At 41.0% G+C, this 26,960-nt stretch overlaps 1 protein-coding gene across 2 annotated transcripts in view; it reads right to left on the bottom strand.

Moving 5' to 3' along the window:
• Nucleotides 1-11,979: 11,979 nt before the first annotated feature.
• LOC148029990 (floral homeotic protein AGAMOUS-like) overlaps nt 11,980-26,960 on the bottom strand; it is a 91,394-nt gene continuing 76,413 nt past the window's right edge. The window contains exon 2 of one of the 2 annotated variants that reach the window (XM_087686257.1): nt 11,980-12,809. In XM_087686257.1, coding sequence (XP_087542383.1) covers nt 12,779-12,809 — 31 coding nt within the window. In that variant the 3' untranslated portion in view covers nt 11,980-12,778. The other variant, XM_087686256.1, reaches the window with a different exon arrangement.

The following is a 26,960-nucleotide window of genomic DNA, read 5'->3' as shown; positions in this document are numbered from 1 at the left end:
CCCTATGGCCTCGCGGCCAGAAGCGTATGAATACTATAGAACGGATTTATCGAAAGAAAGTGTTTGTAGATACAATATATAGATTGTAGTCCAACATGATGCCATTCTCAACTCCAATTAGAGGGAGTACACAATGTATAGGTGGCTAGCACCTCATAATACAAACAGAGGGGACACCCCCAGCTTATCATTGTGGCCTCACTACAACCCTCTTACACCCTAGCCATTGGCCCCAAGATGCATAATCTCAACATATAACACATATGCACAAAATTCACTCTTCATAATATTCGTTTGAGGAGATAGTATATTCCTTACCAAATCAGTCCTCAGGGAAACTATTATACTAACCCTATAGCATAGGGAGCCTCACACTCATCGTGGGTTCATAGTTTGAAGCCAAGTGCTATGCATCTAGGAGATAAATCGCTTTATACCATGTCAACACAATGCAATACAAAGTGGATGACTTTGAGTACATAAATATATTACTTAAACGAAATCAGAATTGTAAATGTGCTTCAACATTATTTCCATGATTTTCTTTCACCAAGGACTTCGCTACGTTGATAAGGTGCAGGGACTACTCCATACCATTGTACCCCTTAATACATGAAATAAGATCAAATCCTATATGAAAATTGCAACAATCAAATCCAATTTTGAACCATATTCAGAACATAAAACCCCCTTTCTCCTTACCATTTAGGGTTTTGCTTACAATGGGTAGGTTCAGAGTTGTTTCCATGTATGTTTCTTCAAAATGTAAATAACAAAAACACACTAAAGCATACAAATGGGGGTAAGCTGAGGAAAATCCTCATGCCCTACCTCTATTATACTTACACAGAGATAGTTCTTATTTTTCATACTTTTGCACATGCCATATCTAATTTCAAAAGTAGTACTCTTGGCTCACGACCTCACCTTAACATCATGATTAGAATGTCTATAATCCATAAGGATCAAGTGTCCATCTTCATCATAGTAAACAAAGGTATTTGTGTATTCATCCTCTTCATTGGGTTCCTCGATGTTACTTTTTTACATCAAAAATTAATTCTAGCATTTCTTTATTCTCTATTTGTGGTTATCTCTACACAACTTTCTGGATGTAGTCCCATTGTTCGTGTATCCCTACTATGCTCTTTATATAGGTCATTCACATGGATAGCCTCATTGAGGATGTCATTGATGATGGAGTGGTTTAAGTTAGAGTTTTTGACTATGATCTTATAAATCCTAAACTTGTTGTGGATGCCATTAATGAAGGCTTTTGTGACTATGTGTTGGGTGTGGGTCTCTTTGCTAGGGATACTTTTTTAAACAAGATCCTAACCTTAATGAAATAATTTCTTATGCTTTCCCCTTCTTGTTTTTAAATATTCATTAGCTACACAATGAGGTTAACCCCATAGCCAACTTCAAGAAAATGCTTGATAAACAAGTATTTTAGTAGTACAAAACAGGCCTTGTTTGTGGTGTCAAGACTTGTGAATGAAGTGCGCCCCTTTTTACCTAGGCAAATCCCAAATGCTTGAAGCTACTTGTATGAAACTGTAAGGGTCCTCACTGGCTTGGTTAAAAGAGAATATTTTTCTTTCAATTTCAAAGAAAGATTCAAAAGAAAATTTCTTTTGATACACAGAATCTAACTAGCAATAAGTGTAGCACAATAACTACACCACATAAAGCAAATGCTCATACATTAAATCCTTCATGTAATAAACCTTTTTCTTTTAGTGCATGCACCAAGATTCAAATAACCACTCATGCTTCAATTAATGACTACCATATGTAGTGCATAGGCTCTCAAGGACCTTCTTTTCTTCCTCTATGAGCTCTTTTCCCATTCAGGAGGAATTGAGTCACATGTGATTGTTAGGGTCCTCTTTGAGAGCTTGTTTCTCCCTAAGTTTATAAAATTAATGCTCTACACAAGTGATTTTTGTGCATATTTGTTGTAGTTTAGTAGCCATCGTGGTGGTGATAGGGTGGCTTTTCTCATTCATGGATGTGGATTCTCCCTCTCTATATTAGTTCTCCTTCATTGGTGGTGGCATGTGTTAGCGTATGGTAGATTCAATCAAGGGATGAAAAGGAAGAAGAAGATGATGGTGTGAGAGACGAAAGTAATATGTGTGAGAGAAGAAAGCACAATTGAAGGAGAAAAATATGATGATACTCCTATTGGTACAAATGATAAACCTATCAAAGCTCAAGCCGATGAAGAACTTTCAAATGTAGATAAGAAGGTGAACCTAGATTCAATGTTTTCAACAAAAAGTAAGGGGCACAAATAAGCACAGATGGAGGTGACTATTTTGTCCACAATTCCGTAGTTGAAGGCATGGCCAATGAAGCTTATGTTGCCCACAATGTTCAGAGATCAAGACAAGTAATCATTGTTGGGGTAAAAGGCCCTTGGGCCTGTCCATGTACAGTGACATCCCATATTCTTTATTCATATATATATGAAAGTGCAATATGGCTATCATAACATTGTTGACAACACCTACATTGTGTGTGCTCTTCTCTCCCGCGTCTCCTATATCCCTTCCAACTGGTATTAGAGCCACTCCTTTGTGAGCTCTTCCTTACACGAGGTATGAGAGCTTTCTTTTCACTCAGTTCTCAGCCATTCTTTGACATGAACAACAGGGTTTCATGAAGAGGTAGCCATAGGTTCCATCATTGAAGCTTGTTCTCTTCACCTCTTGCTTGGACTTGTCCTAGGCTTATGTAGGCCTATTGCAGGTCTTCATTGGGCTCTTGTTTATCCCCTATCCACCATGTTTTGGCCCCTCAAGTACAGTAGCATTTTATTTGCGCATGTTTGCAAAAATGGCTGAAAAATCACTCTTTTTGTAATATCTCGAGCATTCGGAACCCAATTCAGGTAAGGTAAGAGTCTAAGTTGGGGTTTTGGCACACTCCGAACACGATATTAATGTCGCATTTGCCAAATTCTGATAGCAAAATATTCTACAAAAGATTTCATGTCTGAGACAACATGTATTTGTATGCCTATGGCTTATGTGATGCTTCTACTGATGTCTATTGATACCGGATCACTTGTGGATATTATGCCTCTTATGTGAGATGCATTTGGAGCTGATTTAGCTCAGTCATTGACTATTTTGAATAGTCCTAAATCTGTCCAAAACAAGGCAGCCACCTGTTACTTCAATTTTATGCTTACAGATCTTGGCATTTGACGCCCGATTATGCGCGGTTGGTGCCTATACATACGGGAATGTATGCCTATGGTTTGCCTATGGATTTAGCTTGGATTGAGCATTGATTTTCTTAGTTTACAGAGGTGTGCTACTGGAAACTTTAGGACTGAAGCTATTTATGCTACAGTTGGGTTATGCCTATTGGTCACAGGGTACTCCCGGCTACTGGGTATGATATCATGATGTATTTGGACTATGCCACATGTCTTGTTTATGCTCTAGAGTTCTTTTGAGCTGAGATTAGAGCTTGATTTGGGTTTAACTGTCACTTCTTTGCATCTGGCATTTCATCTATGACATGGTTTTTGCCTAGGCTACCCATCACGGGTTATGATGTCTTGGTGAATGCTTTGTGCTTTGGTTGTGGATGGCAGTTGTTTGAGCTTGTCTTGACATTCATTTGACTATTCCCTTGAGCAGTTGGACATTGACTTGGCTTTTTCCATTATGACTTGGCTTTTTTCGTTATGACCTTGGATGCTATATGGGATTTGATGCTCTGATTATGGATCTTGGCTATTACTTGGATGCACTTACAGGTATGGAGCAGTGAATTGCTCCCTTGTTTTGGTAGTTGCCTATCGAGATGTGATTGCTCATTTACATTTGATATGCGGGATACTTACTGATTAGTGGACTTGGATAGTGCTTGGGATTTACAGTTATGGATGTCTTGCTTCTCTGTTGTATGGCATCTATGCTATTTGGGCTACTATTGCCCACGTATGTCACCGAGCAGTTGATCTTTATGGCCACCCGTGTATGCACATGGTCTGCTTCTATGTATTTTACAGAGCCTCTTACCTAGATTCTTTTACACAGATATTTGGGATTTTATTGGAGCTTGATTCTTATAGGTTTATTTGTCACCTGTCATTCTTCGCTGGACATGTATGCCAGTACATGGTATGAGACATTGCAAAGTTATGTATACTCCTATGTTTCGGGGATGGTTTTGCATTTATGGCTTCGAGGCATGCTTATGCTTTTATGGTTGTGCACTACATTGGTTGGATATGTCATGATTTTGTCTGCTAGGCTTGTTCGTGTGGGAGCTTTTGCATCCATGGTTGATGCCTTTGTGTTCTTCCCTTCTAGTTTGGATTAGTCCCCTTTGCAGTATGCTATGACGACTTCCAGCCCTTCTAGTCATGCAAACAATCCGCTTGATGAGCCTGTTCTCTTTTATGAGAGTTTCCCTTATTCTTTGATCTCCTTGTATGTATTGGACAGTCCTACTCATGTTATTATAGAGCAGTTGTCCTCTTCTACAGGTTTTATAGGTTCAGTTTGCTTTCATTGTGGAAAGACAGGGCATGTGAAGTGTAAATGCTTCAAGTGAATTAGAGAGCAGAAAAGATTGCGCTGCACTAGACATGAGAGCAGAGTTAGTGATACAGTATTATAGAGCAGTTGTCCTCTTCTATAAGTTTTACAGGTTCTGTTCGCTTTCATTGGGGAAAGACAGGGCATGTGAAGCGTAAATGCTTCAAGTGGATTAGAGAGTAGAAAACATTGCGCTGCACTAGACATGAGAGCAGAGTTAGTGATACCGTAGGTGAGACCACTATTGATAAAGGTATGGTACATGTAGTTATCCATGATGATATAGCTGAGCCTAGACTCCTGGCATCGTGTTACTCTGTAGATTACTTGCTCAGTGATATGGCCTATACTTTTGATTGGGTTTTAGACAATATAGCATCTTGTCATGTTACTCCGCATAGAGCTTGGTTCTCTTCTAATAGGGAGGTTGACATATGTATTTCTTTGGGCCTTGAGTAGGATTGTCATGTTATTGGTACACGGGATATACACTTGGATTTGCCAAATGGCTCCATGATGTCTTGCATATACCTACGGTCAGTAAGAGCCTGATCTCTGTCAGTCAGTTGCAAGGTGCAAGATATTATGTCTCTTGGAGATACTTCATGGAAAATTTGTCGTGGTTGCTTGGTATTGGCTAGAGGTGCTAGATATGGTAGTGATTATGTAGTGCATGTTTCACATGTGGGAGATTCTATGGTTGTAATTACACAGATACCACATGCATTGTTATGGCATTGTCGCCTAGGCCATGTACAACACACTGAGATGAATGCTTTATGTGACATGGGCTTATTGTCTGCTCTTCCGCATGCTACTTTCCCTCATTGTACTCATGGTCCGTGTAGAGACTCTTTGGCTTATGGCGATCGTGTGCGGCATGCTCCTCTAGATCTAGTCCATGTTGTAGTATATGGACCTATGCCTTCCTAGTCACTTGGTGGAGCATCATATTTTGTAACCTTCATGGATCATGCTACCCACTGTGTTTGGGCTTACCCTTTGGTACGGATTGAAGATGTTGTTACTATGCTTGAAACGTTTATGGATTCTGCTGGTAGCAAGCCTAGATGCTTGTAGATGGATTATGAGAGTCATGCTATCTCTCCCAGCTTATTGATCTCTTGTCAACAATATGGCATTGATTTCTTATGCCCACAGTATTATGGGATTGCTCATGGCATGTGCATGACTTTACAAGCAAAGGTTGCTCCTATGCTTACCACAGCTAGGTTATCTTATCGCTTTTGGGCTGAGGCTCTTATGACAGTAGTCTACTTGGTTAATCGATGTTCTGTTTCTCTTTGGATGTTATTACTCCGCATGAGGCATGGAGTGGCATGAAACACTCTTATGATCCCTTGAGGATGTTTGGTTGTCAGGCATCTGTTAGCATGCCACATGAGCATATGTCATGCAGATGCATACTAGTTAGTTATGGAGATGGTGACTTTACGGCTGACAGGTTTTGGGATTTAGTAATATTTTTGTTTGAATAAAAATATTACTAGACCAACCTCCCGCGCACAGTAAATTCATGAAAGATTATCTCCAGTGCTGCCGGAAGTTGATCTATAACCGTACACAAGAAATGGAGTACTCCGCATTGGTCAACTGGAACCGAGGATCAAAAACCGCATCATCTGCAGGGAAACATCCTCTTGGGAGGAGGTTAAGAGGATAATGATGGAATTATTGCAAATTTTTTTATTTACCTTCCCCAGCCGATGCATGGCTGAGGGAAGGGGATGGGCTATTATGGGCAACTTAAGGAGGTGGAAGGGAAGAAGCCATGTGAGGTACCGCGTGGGGGTGGGGGGGGGGGGGGGGGGGATGGGGGGAGGATTGGATAGACATGAGAGAAGATGTGAGAGGAGGAAGAGGCTTTCAGATGGCGCCAGACTATGGAGGCTCGACACTGCCACTATAGATGTGGAGGAGGAAGGAGCTGCCGCCGTGGGGTAGATAAGCTACACCAGCTGCCGCCGAATTGAAATGCCGCCAGTTGCCACGGAATTTGTTGCTGCCAATTCCACCTGTCGGCCGCCAATGAAGCTATTATTTCCCCCCTTTTTCCCACGTGGCCTGCACCCATCTCAGAAGCTTCTTGGAAGCTTCTAAGGGGGCTTCTCTAAGCCCCCCTTCCTATTGTATCCACCACAAGCAATTTTTACCCTTGGGTTTTAAAGCCCCCTTCCCATTGGATCTCCATAAGCCCATATTACCCCGGGATTTAAAACCCCCTTCCCACCAATCATCTTTATCCCTCCGAGCTTCAAAAAGGAAGCCTATAAAGCCTTCCCATTAGTTCCTCAATAAGCCCATCCTAGGCTTTGAAGCAAAGGAAGCTACTAAGGCCCTATGCCCGGTTCTTCATAAAGAAGAAGAGGAGTTTCTCTAAGCCTTCCCTCTCCGTTTCCCCCATCAGCCCATTGAAGAGGAATTCCTTAAATCCCCTTTTCCACAAGATCTTTACCCCGGGATTTTTGAAGAAAATAAGTGTAAAGTCCTTCCCACCAATCATCCACAAGCCCCTAGGCTTGGGATTTAAAGTTCCCTTTTCCGCAAGGCCCACAAAACCATTCCTAGCTGGAATTTCAAGGAGAAGAATCTCTCAAATCTCCGTTTCCGCAAGGGCCTTCACAATAACCCTAAGGCCTTCCAAAGCCAAATTTCGCAAGTTGGTACTTCGGTCAAGGAGGCCATACCTCAAAGGGAATTGCGCGTATGAGGGAGACGGGCCAAGATCATAAGACTATGAGCCAAGGCAAGAAGTTCGAAATCCACGAAGGCTAACCAGAAGTCGATTCACAATGGCCCCTAAAAAGTCACAAGGCGTAACCGCAAGGGGATCATCTCCTAATATTCAGTGGATATTTCATCAAACCCACAAGTCCAGGTTTTCTTCCTATTTTTGATTTACGTTGAAGTATTGAAATTATGCATGGTTAATTCATGGAATTAGGATGCACTTTTGCGATTGAAATACATTGGCTATTTTAAAGGAAGTAACTCACGATTGAAGATTGGTCATTTGTATTTTTCAATGGAATGAACGAAAAAAAACATAAGATGTCTATGCATTCTTAGCAAGTTGTTTTGTGCATTGCAAAGTAACGAATCTAGATCAATTAACGACTATCATTACAAAGTTGAAATTATTGTAGTACACCTTTGATTATGCACAGAAAGATTAAATTGCATGTCGCAATTTTAGACAAATCTTCTTCATAATGATTCATTAAAAAATCGTTATCAACCATAGGAAAACTGCAAAGCATGGAAAGATTCTAAAGCTGCATGAAGTAGGTTAACTCTAGCTTCAATTGGCATAAACATCATTTAACTGCGTAGTAGTTAGAAAAGGTTGCATAATGCCCATTCGTCATACGAATAAATTCATTCAGAAACGTAGTTAGGGAAAGGCTGCATGGTTTGTTTTAACAGAAAACCCTAAAAGCTTAGTGGTAGTGGCATGAATCGTGAATGCATGTCATAGTAGGACCAATGGAAATTATGACGTAACTTAACATGCTCTTTGATCCTAACAAGAAAAGTTAGGGTTTGTAAATCTAATCATACGTAGAGGCAATGAGTCGTGTGCTTACAGGAATTGTATCGTAATGCAACTAGTTTTTTCCCTTTTTGATCAAGACAACCTCTTTAGGAATGGTTCGTCCTTGTCATATGACAAGTAAATTGGTTTACCCAAAACACCTAAACCACAAAGGATTCGCATAGGATGGTTAAATCGATACAATATACCGCAAGTGCTAACTAGGATTTAGCACATTAAGGACTTGACCTAGTTTCGCACTGGTTGCTAAGTCGAAACTCTCATACCCAAGGGTCCTGCCCACATTCACGGAATGTAGGGACGATTGGACGTACTTGCAAGAAACGAACTAGGGTTTCTACCCTAAGGATCACTCCTTCAAAATATGAACTCGGATTGAGTTGGAACCCCTAGGACCGAACGATATCGGTCTAGTGCAATCGAGAATGGATGGATATGAAGACACCCTAAACCTTGTTTCTTATCTAATCATGATTCTGTGATCAGAAGACGCCATTCGATGGGTGAAATAATCCCATGGAATAGATGCGACACCTGTGCAACAAGTTGCAACGTCGCATGAACTTGTGGTTTGATCACAAGAGAATGGCCAATTCCTCGGAATGATATTGGCAGATTCTACGCAAGTTTAACTTGCAAGAGGATGAGTAGTCATCCTGTTATATTACCTTTCTTGGGAAAAGTTGCCAAGATAAGGGAATTAGGTATTTGCTTAGAAGCAAAGGACCAAGCTAATAATTTGGAGCGACATGGTCACCATGATTTATTGTTAATAAAACCTAAGGTATTGGTTAAGTTGGGTTAATAGGGTACGACCCTAACCCAAGGACATAAGGGTTAACAAACAAACCCTTGGGGATCTTGCCAAGTCGCAATTGATCCCGGAACAAAGGATGGATGCATTCGGAGAGAAGAATTCACTCCTTAGCAGTTGGCCAAATAACGACCACTGGATATGATTGTGCTTATAATAGTTTAGAGAGCATTGTTTGATTTGTTTGCTCAAGGAACTAAAGGATGAAAAGATATCTAATGCTTCAGGTTGAAGGCCTGAAGAAAGAGGTAGCCTCAATTACCCCCGACTGTCTACGTGACCCTAACCAAGGGAGTTGTTAGTAGCCGCACCGGGAAGGTGGACCAAACCCGCCGCGAGAGGTCTCTCTGTTGAGCACTACTTGGAGTAGGAGGACACTTGGGTGCCAAGGGGGGCTCTGGCCATGAATCCCTCGCCTTCCGGGCCCTGCACAAGAGGCCAATGTGACTCAGGATTGGATCCTGAGGCCCGCATACTAGTCTACGGGCGGAATCTTGGATTAGTAATCCCTGTGGATTGCTGGATAGCCTTCGGGCGGATTATGGATAAGCCTGCGGGCTGGACTTTATAAATGTATTCCGAAGATAAATATGATAACCTGTTGAAAAAAAACTTGTTTGACACTGCTTTTCTATATCAAGTGCTAAGATTACGTAAAGGAACCGGTGTCTAATGGGCTAATTAAGGAAGTTGCTTGATGCATGTCCAACTAAATGTGGTAGGTAACTAGACAACTAGAACAACGTGAGAAAAGTGCGGTGGATATGGCCATGGGTCGGTCCTAAGGATGGGTAGTCCCGGTTGGCTGGGAACTTTTCTTAATCATAATGGACAGCAAGGAGATCTTCTCAAAGGAAATGAATAGCAAGGACGCGACCTAGAGTCTAGGTTATAATAATCCCGGTTTATGCTGTTTTAGGGGAACAGAATGGGACTATGCCTTACGGTAGAGAGGTCGAGCCTCGCATCCCTCTCGTTTCCCATTCTCCTTGAACCAAGTGCAGCGTGAATCCGCTTCGGCCCTGGTGTTTCTGCATAAAGTAGTTCACTCAGGATTCGACGTTAGTTGCCGCTTAAGAAATGACCATTAGGGAAAACCCTGATTTAGGTCGATCCTAAGTGGGAACGGCCAGAATACTTCCGCTACGTGGTAGTACGCGAAAAGTCCTAGATCGCAAACCCCGTGATATTCCATGGGAGTGCTGGACGGAGCTTTCTAGACCTCCTTTCCGATGGACTGCTAAGATGTGTCCTGAAGGGAACAGGTGGTCACGTTACAGATTTAGATGCTCAGCAGGTTCTACACAGTTGTCATGCTATCTTTTATGAGACGCAGACACCTCTCATGCCTCTTGATGCACATTTAATGCGCTTTATGGCTAATTCTACAGCCGTATGTCAGTCTTTCGCTTTGTTGAAGCCGCATGTTGTCTTGAGACCCCATTTGACTTGTGTCTGGGATACTAGCCCTCTTTTGATGATTGACCTTGGAGAGTCTCTATGCTCTCCGCTATCTTTTATGCACTGCGCTAATGCTATGCGCCACTCTAATGCTTTATAGCCATGCACTTATGAGTTGTGTTGCTTGCTTCATGGGAAGCAATCATGGATTGCTCTATTGTCTAGAGTTATGGGATCGCTTATCTCCTAGATGTCATGGACTTAGGGATGCTTGACTCTTCTTGTGAGGAGGTTCCCGCCACTTATTGCACAGCTCGCTTTCCGATTGGGTGTTGGGTGAGATGTCATGATTCCTCACCCTCTCTTTTCTTTTCTTTTGTTTTTTCACTCCCTAGCCCCATTGGCCTTCTAGTGGGAGGTTGTTGGGTAAAAAGCCCTTGAGCGTGCCCATGTATAGTGACCGCCCATATTCTTTATTCATATATATATGAAAGTGCAATAAGGTTATCATAACATTGTTGACAGCTCCTACATTGTGTGTGCTCTTCTCTCTCATGTCTCCTACATCCCTTTCAATCGTGCCATCCAAAAATAGTAATTAGGAGGTGGCACTCTAATAAAGATTATTGATAGTTATGGAACTAATGCTACTGCCCACAAGTCAATAGATGCAAGGCTGATATTTGACAAAGATGATGATAAAATTATTGCTACTCTTGATACTCACAAACACCAAGAAGACATAGCACAAATAGATAATGATTGGCGATAGAAGGAGGGATGATGGTTGGATACCCATTCTTGTAGGGAACCTGCATAATCTTACTGCCCACAACTGCTCTACAAAAAGAGTAGGGCTAAAATATGAAGGCAATTTATGGTGCTTTTAATGCTACCTATGTTGTTCACACAATCACAAAAACATGATGCAAATTGGCAAATAATGATTATAGAAATGCTATTGCCCTTGATGATCACAAATACACTAAGAAAAGATACAACAGGAGCAAAATATGTTGGTTCTTTTACTTCTACCCCTAATGATCAGACATAGTAGGAGAATAATGCGCAATCTTGTTGAAGACTCTAACAATGATGCTGATGCCAGGTAGCCCACGATTTCAATAGATGGAAGTGCAATAGGCTAATGAGATAGTTGATGACCTAATATTCTTGATTTACACAAGAGGAGCAAGCTAGGAGCAATAAGCAATACACATGAAGATGATAATCGAGAAGTGGAGACACGCAAATATCTTATGCTAAACTGAGGGTGGAACAGCTAAAAGCAATTGCTTGCCTTCTTGCTTTAATTTTCTCTACTTTTCTTGAATATTCTTTTCCTAAATGTGAAAGTACTATAACAAAAGCAAGCAACCCCTACTCTTTAATCTCCACTATGTGCAAGACACCTCTATCTCAATTCGTAGTGTGATAAGTTAAGGCTATGGTTACCACTTGTAATTTGAACCAAATTTTGTCTTTAAGATCTATCATAACTTCAATCATTTTTTAAAAATCCAATATTTCAACCACAAATTCCAAAGATAAGAAAGAATTGAAATACATGTTCAAATCACTAAATTACTTGAAATCATTATAGAGTTTGCACGAGCATCCTCTCCTACTCTGCAACTATATAGCATGCAAGCAACTTTGCAAGGTCAATGCATCTTTGGTCCCAAAAATGGAGCCAAAATGTTGGGCAATATGCACTCAACATATTCAAGATGTTTGGACATACTTCTATTATCTCAAGTTCCTTGATCGCCTAATTGATGGCTACCAATCTTATAGCCTCTTACACATAGTAATAAGATCCATTTGTAGTGAATGTGCAAAGCATACCTCCAACAACAAGAATGCTTGATATATACTCCACAATCTAAGATGCATCTCCTAGATTCTCAAACCCTCTATACCCTTCATCATACTAGAGAAGAGTATGGTAAGACATGCGAGAGTGAAAGAGAGGATGGAGGCTTCACCCTCTTGGTCTCTCACTCTCACTCACTCTCAACTCATCTCTCTCTCTCTCTCTCTCTCTCTCTCTCTCTCTCTCTCTCTCTCTCTCTCTCTCTCTCATTTTTGACCTTTTATGCCATTCATCATAGTAGTTTTGATTCCTTGTGTAATGATGGTGCACCAAACATGCTTTATCATGTGGCGATCTATAAATTCTACATATATATATTGTAGTTAAGGGCTATGGGCTACCCCTAGTATCATGTTTAACTTAGTCCCAACTAATTGTTCCATGAACCAATGTATCGATAGAGCATGTGTTGATGTCATAAAGCCAAATAGGAACCGTAATCATGGCAAGCCGTCGTTAGATCAAAGTGAGAATCATTCACGTCTTGATACTCTACCCATAAGTCCATTGGATCCACTTTTCCAAATTGATATAACCACAAACAATCAACAAAATAATGAATCCTTTTTGCTGAACCTAAATCACACAAACAACAAAATGTAACTTGAAGTAACATAAGGATACTTTGACCAACAAAATTTTTAAGGTGGATATGCCTTTAGAAATGCTTTTGTGGGATCAAATATCCATACTTGATTGTGTTAGAGTTATTTAATTGTAAAGACATTTCCATCACTCATAGTTTTACTATAAAAATCACGCATGTAATGCATGTTTATAAGACTTTGTAAAGATACTCATATTTCCCTCTCCTTTCAACCATAGGGGAAAGGGAACAAAAAGAAAAGAAAACATGACATAACATCAATTCTCCCTTCATATTAAGTAAAATAGAGTAAGCTTTAGTTTTTGTTTTGTAAAACGATACTATCACACAATCTATAATATAAGAAAAAGGATGATACATGACCATGCATAGTAAATAGGATAGTGTGCATATGGATTGAGGCAAGATGCCTTTGGTCACGTGACCACAAGTGCCACACATGTATGGGCAAATGCAAGGCTTGTGTTTAGGTTTAGACGAGAAATAAGAAGGGGAAACAAAAGGGCACACTTCAATAAAGGTGCATTTCTCCCTCAAATATCTTGTTGTTTTTTTCTACTCTTATAAATATCTTAGCAATCTAATTTGGTGATACCTCGAGTTGTCATAGCTCTTAGGGCTCAAATGAAGTTTCATAATACAAGGCTTGTAATAACTTTTCCTTTAACCTGTAATTATTTTCAAGATCCTAAAATTATCTTAAAAATTTTAATCAAAACATTTGCACAAGCAAGAACGTCAAACTCAAACTCAAATAAAATAATTTCTTCTCGATCACATTCTTACTAGAAAAAGTAATAAGACTTATTTGCTTAGCAATAATGAGGAAAGATTGGTCCCTAATAATTGTCATATCTACATAATGAACTACTAATTATGATCAAATATACTATCGACAAGGTTGCAACCATGGACTCCTTCCATAATCCCATTGTCTCCTTAAATCAATCAAGAAAGTGACTAGGTCTAGATCAATATGCAGTCCTCAATCTTCTAGAGCAACATATAAACTCTACAAGCAACATGTAAACTCTACCTAATCCAAGTCCTCTCTTTGAAGATGGTTGTACTCTTCCATCTTGAAAGAAAATATCATGTCTTTGTTAATCCAATGATCCTAAGAAGAATACCTCCTATAAAAAAAAGAATCAATGGAGATTCCTTCCAATATTATCTCTACTACCATAAGTTTACTACCTCTAAGACCCTATAATTTTTACATCTAGATCTCTTGCATTAACTCTTGAAAGAAAACTTATATACCATTGAGAAAGAAACCTTCATGGAGTCTCCCTCCCTAAGAAAGCTAAGTCATTTGTCCAAGACAATGATGACAATCTGAACTTATTTAGTAGTTGAAGAGAATATATAGGCACTTGAGTAAATGATGAAGGGTGAATGGAAAAAATCTCTAGTCTCCTTTGATGATGGTAGCTACAAATCTAAATCTTATCTCAAAATTCAAGTGAACTCTAGGATGCAACCCATGATGATCTTGTATGTAGGTGTAGTAGACTATAGCCTCCTTATAGCAAAAGTTTCTTTTAACGATTCTCACCTAGAAGAAGATCCTTGACAATGCCCCTAGTACAAGGTATTTCTTTGTCTATTTGAACTTATGATTCCCAAGCCTTCTCCTGATTTGAGTTTAATGATGAACTACAGAATGCCCAACATGAAGTGATACACCACATGGTCTCAAGAAGAACCTAGTTAGAATTTGGGTGGAAACCACAATTATCCCTACTAAAGAGAGCCTAAAAAAAGTCCAATAAACAATCTTGTACCCAATCTCACATGTGGACTCATGGAAACTATCAAAGAAAGAATTGATTGCTACGATCCTCGGCGGGGGGGGGGGGGGGCGGGGGCGGGGGCGTGGGGGGGAGGAGGCCACTCATGAATATATGTATATATAACGTGAGTTCAAAATAAGGGGTTTTTAACCTATAAAGGGTGTCATATAAAGGGGTTACTTACAAATTGAATAGAAAAGGGTTGTGTTTTATTCAGGAAAAATTCACAAATTAGGATATTTATAAATAAGCCATGAACGCACATTATATATAGTGAACCCCCCAAGCTACGATCATAGCTTGGTACATTTGAATTTTGAGTTCTAGCCATGCTATCAACCTTTAAGATGTTTGCTCTATAGAGACTCTTTCTAACGTTTGGCTAAAGATCACACATATTCTTAATAGAAAGAAGGATGAGATAGAATTTCTTATAGACATGGATTTTGATATCTTTCCCCCAGCCTCTCATATGGTCTAACATTACATCCCACAAGATTGATTGTTTACATAACCATTGTTTATACTCAATTGATCTGTACAGATTCTTTGTACTTTGTTTTTCATTGGTGTAACTTTACGTCTCTCGAGAAGATGGCTCATTTTAGAGGTAGAGCACATATTATCTTCTTTGATGTTGTCACATCCTGTCTTAGTACACTCAGACACATCAATCTCCAACTAGTGTAGCCAATGCTCTATCTAGTTAGAAATGAGGCACTTGAACACATCAATCACCAACTAGTGTAGCCAATGCTCTACCTAGTTCGAAATGATGCCTCAAACACACCTCGCTCTACTAGTGGAGCTAGTGACCCCAATGGATGTGTCGAGACATGAATACTATGAGTTCTCATCCTATTGGTACTCCCTGCTATTCTAAAGCTAACTTCGGGGCCTGTTATGGAGATGTGAACGCTATGAGCCGGCAGCCTCTTGGTACTCCTTGCTTTCATTGCTGTCATTTGAGTGGTGGAAAAGGTGGCTCTAATGGATGCGATAAGGGCACAGATGCTATGTCTCCTTAATCTCATTGATTGAGTGGACCAACGTCACTGACATAGGCCACATCCATAGAATATATTGCCTGCCCAAGACAGCTGGATTAGCTCAACCATCTTAGCTGCCACTCTTGTAGGTAAACCTACTACACTCTTACGAGAAGCTTTTCATGCGTGCCCTCACAACTTCTGCTCAACCAACACAAGTTACCATCGTTGTGCCTAATCCTACTGTGAATGATACCTTCCCCTCAATTTTATCTGCATTATGCTTTACTTTGTAAATCCACTTGCATCCTATACATTTCTTTCCCTCAAGTGATGGCATTGAATCCCATGTTTGATTTGCATCTAATCCAATCATTTTTTATTTGCATCCAATGCAGTCATTTTTTTATACATGTCTTTCTCCCAATGCAAATGACCAATAGCTTTCTCAAAACAAGTGTGTTCAATTGTTTTTAAAATATTTTCTATATATGCATAAGGGCAAGCAACATACCATCATATGTCAACCTATTTGTGGGATACCTTACTCTCATTGGCTTGCACTCTTGCAAAGCACTCTATGATCCCTTCACATCAGCCCTCATTTTCCTTACACCAAGTGTATGGATAATTGGAATACTAAATCATCATCCATACTCTAATATGAGCCATTAAACTCACCATCTACTTGTGAATAGCATGTGAAAACATTTAGTACATGAAGTGTGGCTCAATCACTTTTTCTTTTTCCTTTTATGATACATTTTTTGCACTTGTAAGAGTGCTTTTCACATCTGACTTGCCACTCCATGGTCTCTCAGTGGACATACCAAAAGAGGACTCTTCTGGCCCACTCAATGTCTATGTAACTAATTGTCTTTCAATAGCATATCAATTGCTCATCTCATCAAGTACTGTAAGAAGTTGGAAATAGTTAAAATGTTGATAATATGCCATGTCACACTGACATTGGTATATAAGGAGATAAGTTGTAATTTTCCACATCTTTTTGACATATCAATACAATTACAATCTTTCTCTCCCTTCTTGCTCCAAGCTTCCATGGCTTCTTCATCTTTCCTGTATTTCTCTCTCCAATTCTAGTCTTTCTCTCTCCTCGTCACTCTATTTCTCTCTCTTCCTGCAGTCTTTCTCTCTCCTCTGCAGTCTTTCTCTCTCCTCTTTCTCTCTCCCTAGTTCTCTCTCTGACAAGTGGTATCAGAGCCTTGGTTCTTGGTCCCAGTTAGTCCCTCATTTTCACCTAGTTACAACTTTCTAGTTACATGGAATTTTGAGTCACAGGTACACAAGTACGGGAACAGTAGGGGAGTTTCCAAAGCATCTCTGGACCACAGGGACTGCATGCAGAAGCATTAATGGCAGCTTTCTTGGGAGTTTACACCTCCTGACCACAAGGACTGCATGCAGAAGCATTAATGGCAGCTTTCTTGGGAGTTTACACCTCCTGACCACAAGGACTGCATGCAGAAGCATTAATGGCAGCTTTCTTGGGAGTTTACACCTCCTGACCACAAGGATTGCATGCAGAAGCATTAATGGCAGCTTTCTTGGGAGTTTACACAACTATGGCTGGAGGTATTTTGGTGAAGAGAGAGAAAAATTGCTGTCATGTCTCATCTTCCTCCATTTCTTCAGGTTCCAAGAGCTCGAGCTTCTCAAGGACCTTCAAAGCATGAGTCATATCCTCTTTCTCTAGTAGCAAATGCATGAGAACCTCTAGAGCCTCTACATTGCTTGGGTGTTCCGTCAAGAAATCCTTCAATGCCTCTTCAGTGGATCCTTCCAAACAGTCAATGCTTTTCCAGAAATCTTCACCTAATGCTTCAGGACACGATGAATCAGAATCTTTAGTGGATACATTCCCATCCTTTTGATCATGCGATAACGACGGTTCATCTTCCTCCACAATCTTCTCCAGAACCTTGTGCACATTATTTTGACCGCCTCACGAGCTTTCTCATCAACAATCTTCTGTGATGCATTCTTATTCACCACCTTCCCCAAGGGAATTGCAGGTTTGGCGGCTGCTGCAGGAGCACAAAATGCGAGTCCTATGCTGCCTACAAGCAAAGCTCTGTCAAATAGCATGAAGAGCCACGTAACTGGGAACATAATAACTCGGTCTGGGGGCAAGGGAGGGTTTCTATCCAAGCCATGGCTGTCAGAGTTGTTGCGAATACGGAGCCGAGAGTTGGAATTATCAAGGGAGCCGCGAGCTGGAGGGTTATCAACAGCACTGTTCCGAGCACTCATGTGTAAGGCATTGTGACAAGTGAAACTAGTCCTGCCTGGCAAGATAGATCTTGAATGAAGGGCAGTTGCCGAACTCTACCGCTTCAGCAGATCGAAGATCTATCCTGGCAGAGTTCAGTTTTGAGCACCATGGCTTCGTCCCTGTCGGAGATTCATTCTTTCAAGTAGCTCCAACGTTCTGTGTTCCCCTAGAGCTGGGATTGGATTTTGGCAAAGAAAGATCGGATTGCCGTGGTGAGATGTTGATAGTCATCGTCAGGTGCATCCTTCTTCGTCTTCATCAGCGCCTCCACAGCTGCAGCTCCTTCCTCTGCAATCTGTGCTTGGCACCTTGACTCATGCACCATTCTCTAAGAGACAGGAGCTGCGCTTCATCCCAAAGAGCTCTCTCTTCCCACATCTCCCGTGTTCGATTTAGATCCTCCATTTCTTCCTGCAAATTGTGCAAAATCTCCTGCACTTGAGACCACTACTCTGCCTCTGCTTGCACTTGAGCCGCTATTCGTTGGATAGCTACCTTGCAAAACATTTCCTCATTCGAGGCCTGCTCATCAAGGAGCACATTGCTTTCCCCACTTAGCATTGAACGGTACTCCTTTCTTACATATGCAGGTGCATGGCAGTGTCAAATGCTCCTGCGGCAGCATGCTCTCCAGCTAAAGATGACTTCTGTGTCCAGATGTGACTTACATGCAAACCAAGTGGGGGAGCAATAAAGAGCTGAGATTGAGAAAGAGTAGCTGTAGTGCCTACAGCCCCAGTATCAGCAGGAAGCTCTAGATCCTCCATTTCCCATCCCCCCTCTTCTTCATTCTCTTCTTCAACTTCATCCCCTTCAAGCACCACAACATCACCATTCTAACTTTCCACAACTTCAGGAATTTCCACTTCCTCACCCCAAGCATAGGTGGCTGCAGAAGTTCAAACTTCTCAGGAAGTGCCAGAATATTTTCACCAAGTTCTTCAGCTAGACGATCTGCTATATCTGTGAGCCCATGGATCGCCGCTGTAGCATATGCAAGAGGAAGGTGACCTGACTCCTCCAAAATCTCACATGCTCAAGAACATCACCCAGGTTCCCAGTGATAAGCAGAAGCAAGAGCAATTGCAATATTTCCAGATTCAATTGCAAGATTGAACCGAATACTTTCATCCTTCACAAAATGCAAAGTCATGTCTGGAAAACCTTTTTGCTCAAGATAAGCAATTATAGCTTGCCCACAAAGCTGAGAACTCTTGATCATTTTCAGAACTTCATCAAACTTGTTCTTTATCATAGCAAGCTTGAAGATGTACCCTGTTGAGTCTATCTGTAAGGTGCCCCTCTCTCGCAGCAGTACCTTCACAGTTGACTGCGCCTGATCCTGCTGGTGCTGCTTCTGCATTGCCAAGATCATCCTCGCTTTCTCTCGTAGCAGTACCTCTGCAGTTGTGACTGCAGTTGATCCTGCTAGTGCTGCTTCTGCGTTGCCACCACTATCTCCTCTCTTTGACCTAGCTCTAGCTTCGTCAATCAAAGATATCTGCCACAAAACTTCTCAATAAACTTTACCAATGCTGGAAAGAAAAGCGGGGCCCCAATGCTTATCTCGTTCATCATGGTATTGGTGCTTCTCAGCAATACTGAAGAGAGAATGAGAAAAAAAAACTATGTTGATGAGGAGTAACAAAGCCATGAAGATATTTGAGGCTATCCACGGGAATCTTGGTCCTGAATGCTGTTGAGAGGGCGTAAGTGCCTGGGCCTCATCAGATTGTGATGAGCTGAGAAGCTCTAGGAATATCCCAAGCTGTCCTATTTTTCTGTCTTGAACAGTGTATTTGATTGCCTTGAGTCGATTGAGCTTGCAAGAACGATGGAAAGAGTAGCAGCAGAAGCAAACAGGAGATGGAAAACCGCCTGATATCTACCCCTGCCGGCAACCAGCACCCTTTTCATTGATGCACGCATATTGAGATATGCCACCTCTTGTTATTTTCTCCAGTAACTTCTGTGGATCCACAAAACTGGCTTGATCCAAACGGAAGTGCTTGTACACCTTTGCAGTTGAACACTCCTCCTTTGGTTTTATGAGGACCATTGGCAAATCTGAAGGTAGAGGAGATACATCGTCCATAACCTCCCCTCTCCCAGTACAGTATGTAGCTCCCTTGGAGAAGAAAAAAGAGCACTTAGCTTGACTGATGGCAACCTGGTGAAGGCCAGAGAAATCTGAGATTGCAGCTGTTGGTGCTGCTGGTGCTGCTTAATCAGCTATGGTTGCAGTTGCTGTAACACGCTTCCATTACCTGTTGCTGCAGCTGCTGCACCATTTGATGATGCTGTTGTTGCTGCTGCTGAAGAAAAGCCAATGAGTTTGGGTGGTATTGCTAAGCCACTTGCTTGTGAAGATGCTGAGGTACAGGCATAGAAAGATCCAAATGTCCATCAAATGGCTCTTCCACTATGCTTTGCAATCTCCTGTAGCACTTCATGGCAGTGTCTATGTCTACATTCAGCTATGACTCCAGCTTGCTGGCCAGGGATATCACTCTCCAGTTTGCTGAAAGTATCTTGATGATCGTGGTCACGCGGTTGCCAATTTCAAAAGATCTGGCATACTACTGAATGTATTGGTATGCAATGCTACAGGATGTTAAATGGCATTCTTATATTGTTCAAGCAAGGTCACAAAGACTGTGAACATATGCACCAGGATTCTGGACTGCAAAGGTGTTGACGTGGGCTTATGAGGTACCAGGATATTGACTGAGAAATGTTGCTGCTCAGCCTTAACTAAAATTGTCTGGTTAGCAATGATGAATGCCGAGTCTCCATAGTGACTAATGCTATCTCTTTGTGATGTATGGACACTTTAGTCCAGATATTGCTGTTTGAAACTGTGGCATCAATACATAGCAACTAGAAGATTGTATTATCATTGACTTCTTTGCTGTGCTTATGTTGGCCAACCATATCATCATAGCTTGAAGCAATACATACATCAGTTATAGACACATCAGTTATAGCAGTAGTCTTGCAGAACTTGGCATCATCGAAAACCTCTGAGGTTTGATGCTGAACCAGTTCAGTCAGAGAAATATGGGCTAGAAGAAGCAGATTCTAAATACCCCAGAGAAGCAGTAGTTTTTGATGCATATGTATGTAGCAATGGGCAAGTGAATGCAGGCTATGATTGTCCTAAAATTCACCAACACAGGCAAGGACAGGAACAACATATCTCTTGTTAGTTAAGTTTGGTACAAGAACCACGAGATATCTCTGCATTCTTGAGGACTTATGATTCATGATATGGCTGTAGCTGATTTTTCTCATGATTTGGAATATTTTCAAAGCAACTTGACTACAATAGCAGCAGCTGAGACTAGTTCCAGCTCTAGTGAACAACGTTGGCTTCAAATACATGCTAAAATGGACAAACTTGGACAAGGTTGGCTTCAAACACAGGTTAAAATGGACAAACTTGTACAAGATCAGCTTCAAACAAAAGCTAATATTGACAAACTTGTAGTTTCGATTCAACAGTGTATTGCTCCTATGGGAAAAACAGCAGGACCTGAATCAAATGTTTATGCTTATGGACAGCATTTATATGCTGATGGTACACACTATGATCCACATGCATCTTATGAATATGAACAGCAACAATATGCAAATGAATATGAGCAGTATGCAAGTACATCTGGACAGCATGTTAATGCTTATAAATATGATGTACCATATCATAGTGCAGAGTATTATCCCATTGAACCTTGGCAGCAGAATGGTTATTATGGTCAGCATGCTTATGAGCATCCATCTCTTCAGCAAAATAGTTCTTATGGATGTAACAGAAATGGTTATGCTTATCAGTACACTTCTAGCTTTGATCAACAGCAAGCAAGTGATTATGACCAATACAGTGGGATCAATGATCAAAGGCAACATGCTTATGAATGTGAGCAACAAACTACAGTGGAAACAACTGCATACGCTCAACCTAATTGTCCCTCTGATGTGCAGCAGGACTATTATCACCATATGCAGTATGAACGGCATGAGCAATATGGTTATGAGTATGGACAACTATCTGTTGTACATGATGAGCATGGACAGCCATCTGTTGTACATGTTGAGCATGGACAGCCATCTGTTATGCATGAGCAGCAAGATGACTATGAGCAGCATGTCAAAAATATCATAGAGCTGACTAATGGTGATGAACAGGTGTGTAAATTGCTATCTAAAGCTAAACGTGTTAGACACCTTACTAGTGATACAATACGGGAACTGCATGCTTTGGGCTTATGCTATCGTTGTGCTAAGCCACTATCTTGTAACCACCAAGCCACATGTAGTGCAAGGTCTGCCAAAATAATCTTGCTATTCGAATATTATGATGTAAATGATGAAGAACATCTTGTTGAAGATGATGAAGAACATCTTGTTGAAGACCATTATGGTATGAGTCCACAACAAGAAGTTCAACAACAAGAAGTTCAGTTCAAGAAGGAAGATTATGGACAGCATGTGGACTTGGAAGTTCATCATGCAATGGAGACTTTGTTAGTGAGTACTATCATGATGATCATATTTCCAGCAGTATTTGATTTCGATCTTATGAAAGTTGATCCTATGCATGGCAAAGATACAACTTTTCCTTTTGATCCGGGAGGCTACAGGCTGATTTTGACCTCCTGTATAGATTAGTACTACTATTGAGTATTAGGTAATCTTTTCCTTTATCCCTTGTAATGCTGTACAGAGTAGTACTCTGTTCTATCCATTTCCTCTTTAGCTTGTTTCTAGGTTTGTTTTTGAGGACAAAAACCTTTTTGGGAAGGGATGGATTGTAAGAAGTTGGAAATAGTTAAAATGTTGATAATATGCCATGTCACACTGACATTGGTATATAAGGAGATAAGTTGTAATTTTCCACATCTTTTTGACATATCAATACAATTACAATCTTTCTCTCCCTTCTTGCTCCAAGCTTCCATGGCTTCTTCATCTTTCCTGTATTTCTCTCTCCAATTCTAGTCTTTCTCTCTCCTCGTCACTCTATTTCTCTCTCTTCCTGCAGTCTTTCTCTCTCCTCTGCAGTCTTTCTCTCTCCTCTTTCTCTCTCCCTAGTTCTCTCTCTGACAAGTACCACATCTTTACTCACCTGTTTCTTGCATGTAATACTTTAATCCTTTTTCTCAAGGAATAGCTAATAAATACACAATTTTTAGCTTTTGGATCCAACCTTTTTCTTAGCTCATCAAAAACATGTACATATGCAATGCATCCAAATATTTTAACATGTGATAAATTTGGTTTCGTGTAAGAAGCTGGGAATACTTAGAATGTTAATAATATGCCATGTCACACTGACACTGGTATATAAGGAGAGAAGTTGTAATTTTTCACATCTTTTTGACATATCAATACAATTACAATCTTTCTCTCCCTTCTTGCTCCAAGCTTCCATGGCTTCTTCATCTTTCCTGTCTTTCTCTCTCCAATTCTAGTCTTTCTCTCTCCTCGTCACTCTATTTCTCTCTCTTCCTGCAGTCTTTCTCTCTCTTCCTGCAGTCTTTCTCTCTCCTCTGCAGTCTTTCTCTCTCCTCTTTCTCTCTCCCTAGTTCTCTCTCTGACAAGTGGTATCAGAGCTTCAGTCTTTGATCCATTATTTTCTTCCATTTTCACTCCTATTTTCCTATTTCAAAACCAATTTCAGACAAAAATGGTACAAGACAGTGACTAGTGGAGTGCTGCAGGACAACTACAGTTAGCAATGACTACATCTGGAGTTATTCAAGGTCAGATATGGCGGGTAAAGGCTTAAATGGCTGGACGTCATCAAATTTTATGCAAAAATGGAGGTAACTAGGGTAAAGAATGGTTAACCGGGCTTAGTTTGAGAACAAACTGTGGTTACTTTGAAAAGAGGGGTTTCTCTTTCCCCTTTCCTGGAAATTCCTGCAGGTTCCATGGAGGTTCAGCCCCAAGATCTACTCATATCTCTCTCACCTCAGATCTTCTTGACCAAAATCTACCTGGAATAGATCCCTGACTTCAAGAGCTTCAGATTGAGCATAAGGTTGCTCAAGATTGAGCAGCATACAGGCCAGAAACAGCCCCGAAAATTGCGGCGCAATTTTCGGGCTGATTCCAGCCCTGCCCTGCTCCAACCTTGCTCTCCCTCAGCCTTGGCACTCTTCCTGATCCCTTGGCAAGTTTAATCATCAGTAAAAGGGAAAGGATTCAGCTCCATTCGTGATTCTTCAGCATCTCTTGAACTTTACATGAACAGTCCATGGGCAGCCATGAAAGCTTCAGCCCAAGCTTCTATTTCTTGACAATTTCTTGAAGATTCTTCATCCTTTTGGCCCGTGGAATCATTTCAGCAAGGATTCTTCAACAAATTGCAAGGATTAAGCACGGGATGGCTTAAGATTGAAGATCAAGAGCTTCAATGGAGCAAAAATTTGGGGGAAACGGGTTTAATGCTTCAATTTCAAGCATTTGAAGCTTCAAGATTGGTCTCTACCATCAGATAAGCAAGCTTCTTGGATTATTTTGCTAACATTGGACAACCGGGAGCCCTATCAAGCATTTGGCAAGTTATTTCCAGCCATGTCAAGGTATTTCTCTTCAATTTTTAATCTCTCTCATTAATCCAATTGCTGAGCTTAAGCCATTTGACTGAGAGATTAAAGAATTGAACATTTTCATCAAATTCTCAGCCAACCTTTGCTTGAATTCATCTATTCATGAATGCAATGCTTGCTTAATGCATATTAGCTTCAATCAGTGAATGAAGGGCCTTAATTTGAGATTTCAGCATAACATTTGAATCCTATGGACTGAATACATTGATTGATTCCTTTGCTTACCCTAATCCAATTGATTGGTTGATTCTCTTTTGCCTAAATTGGAAAATTGTAAAGGGTAAGTACTAGCAATCAGTGAGTCACTGAATTGCATAGGTAAACCCTTCTCCCATCTCAAGTTCTTTTATCTCAATCAATTGCATCTCATGAAAGGCTGAATGAATATTTTCCAAATGCATATCATGCTGATTGCTTAGTACACTAGCCTCTGCCATGTTGATATTCCCACCGAGGAAAAAGGTGGATGCCGGGGGAGATAGTGGGACAAAAGAGAGGTGACCCTCCCTCACTATCAAAGATCCCGAAGGGGTGCAACCAACCGACCCGGGGGGAACTTTGCCCACCTCCCGGTGATTCGGAGCCCGTGTAGGGAGCCCGTCCTGCCGTTTTATCCCTCACACAGGTACAGCGAGTGGAGAATTGAAGATTGAAGACTTTCCAACGACTCAAGTACCTATTGGAGTAAAACAGGGTAAAACAGGGCATTTTCAGGTTACCCACAGGGTATTTACAGGTGGATACAGGTACACCCTTTGATACTGAAGTACAGGTGCAGGTACTACAGGGTACCCACAGGTCCTATATACCCCTTTGCAGGGTTTGGTAGCCTTTGGAGGTTACTTTCTTGCATTACAGGGTCAAAACAGGGCACTTACAGGTCTAAACAGGGTGCAGGACTGGACAGTTCAGACTCTGAAAGTCAGTTACAGAATTTTCTGTCCTAAACCTGTTATAGCGTGCTATAGCTCATCTCGAAGAGGGCATTGTAAGCTTCGATTCGCACAAAAAAGTTTTGCAATCGGAGTTTTCTAGCCAAAGTTATAGCCGTTTTACTGACAGGGGGTACTGCAGGACTGCACTAGTATGGCAGGGCATAAAGGCAAAAATAAGGTCCAGGAGGATTATGCACAACAAATCAGGGATTCTATGATGGAAAGCACACTTCAAGAGAACCCTGAAGAGCCTCAACAAGGAGAGATTAGTATTCTCAATGACGCTTTGTGTGCCCATGAACTAAGACATAAGGAACGTCATGAAGCTATTTTGTCAGTAATGGAGCATATGGTTTTATCTCATGGACAAACGAAGTCTACGCTTGATAAGTTGATGGAATCAACTACCCAAACCAAGGCTTCCATTGATAAGTTGGTAGAATCTAATGCCCAACTTATGGCACAATTTTCTCAACTCATGCAGTCACAAAAGGGATCAAAAGAAGCAAATGAGAAGGCTTGTTCAAATAGTGACCCCTCAGTTCCACTTCAGCCATCCAACCAAAATGGTTATGGGGATGGGATAATAGGAAGAAGAGGCATACCCAATAGTCAATATGAAGTGGGAGAAGCTTCACAAAGGCATGATGACTATTTGGGCAGTTTGAACGGCGCCAATACTCAAGCTTTTGGACTGCATACTCAGCATTCTAGGGGTGCTTTACCAACAGGAAGATTACAGGGTAATTCTCAGCCACCTGTTGGAAGATTTCAATCTCATTTTGGGGGTTCTGTACTTAGAAATTCCGATCAGCCAGTTTTGGGACAGCAACCTTTCCATGATAGAGAATTCAAGGATAAAATTGTTTTATCCAAATTCAATGGCCAGTCATCTTCACCATCAGAATTAGAGGAATGGACTTCTAAGATGGAGTCTTATTTCGACATATTTCCTAAAACTGATGATATGAAGATACATTTTGCCTCCCTCCACTTAGAAGGATTTGCTCACACTTGGTGGAGGTATATCAAGAAAGAGAATGTACTTATTGAGAATTGGGAAGCTTTCAAGGCACTTATGGTTGAAGTCTTTGTTTCACCTCTTGAGAAAGAGAAGTTAGAACGAAGATGGTACAACTTGGAACAAAGGAGCCTAAGTGTAAGGGAATATACAAACCAATTCCTCAACTTGACCATGTATGTGGAAAACATCAGTGATGAGGCCAAGTTACACAAGTTCATGTATGGTTTGGAACCATCCTTGTCAGCTGATGTTATGGCGCAAAATCCTACTTCACTTTTCAAGGCTATTGAGCTTGCAGAGCGCTTTGGAAGGAAGTATAGGAAAGAATCTTCATTTCAGCCAAGTTATGGACAGCCAAGGACTGTTTTAAAGCAAGGGCAAGTTGGTAACAATTATGGCAGCAACCATATGCCTAGTGGGAGCTTACGGATACCAACTTATCCCCCATTTATTGCTTCTAGGCTTC

This window comes from Lygodium microphyllum, chromosome 10 (genome assembly GCF_053477565.2).
Source record: "Lygodium microphyllum isolate KBCC chromosome 10, Lygodium_microphyllum_v1.1.10, whole genome shotgun sequence".
NCBI classification, from domain to species: Eukaryota; Viridiplantae; Streptophyta; class Polypodiopsida; order Schizaeales; family Lygodiaceae; genus Lygodium; species Lygodium microphyllum.
Note: the sequence above shows the minus strand (reverse complement) of the source record. Positions and strands in the feature narration are given on the sequence as shown.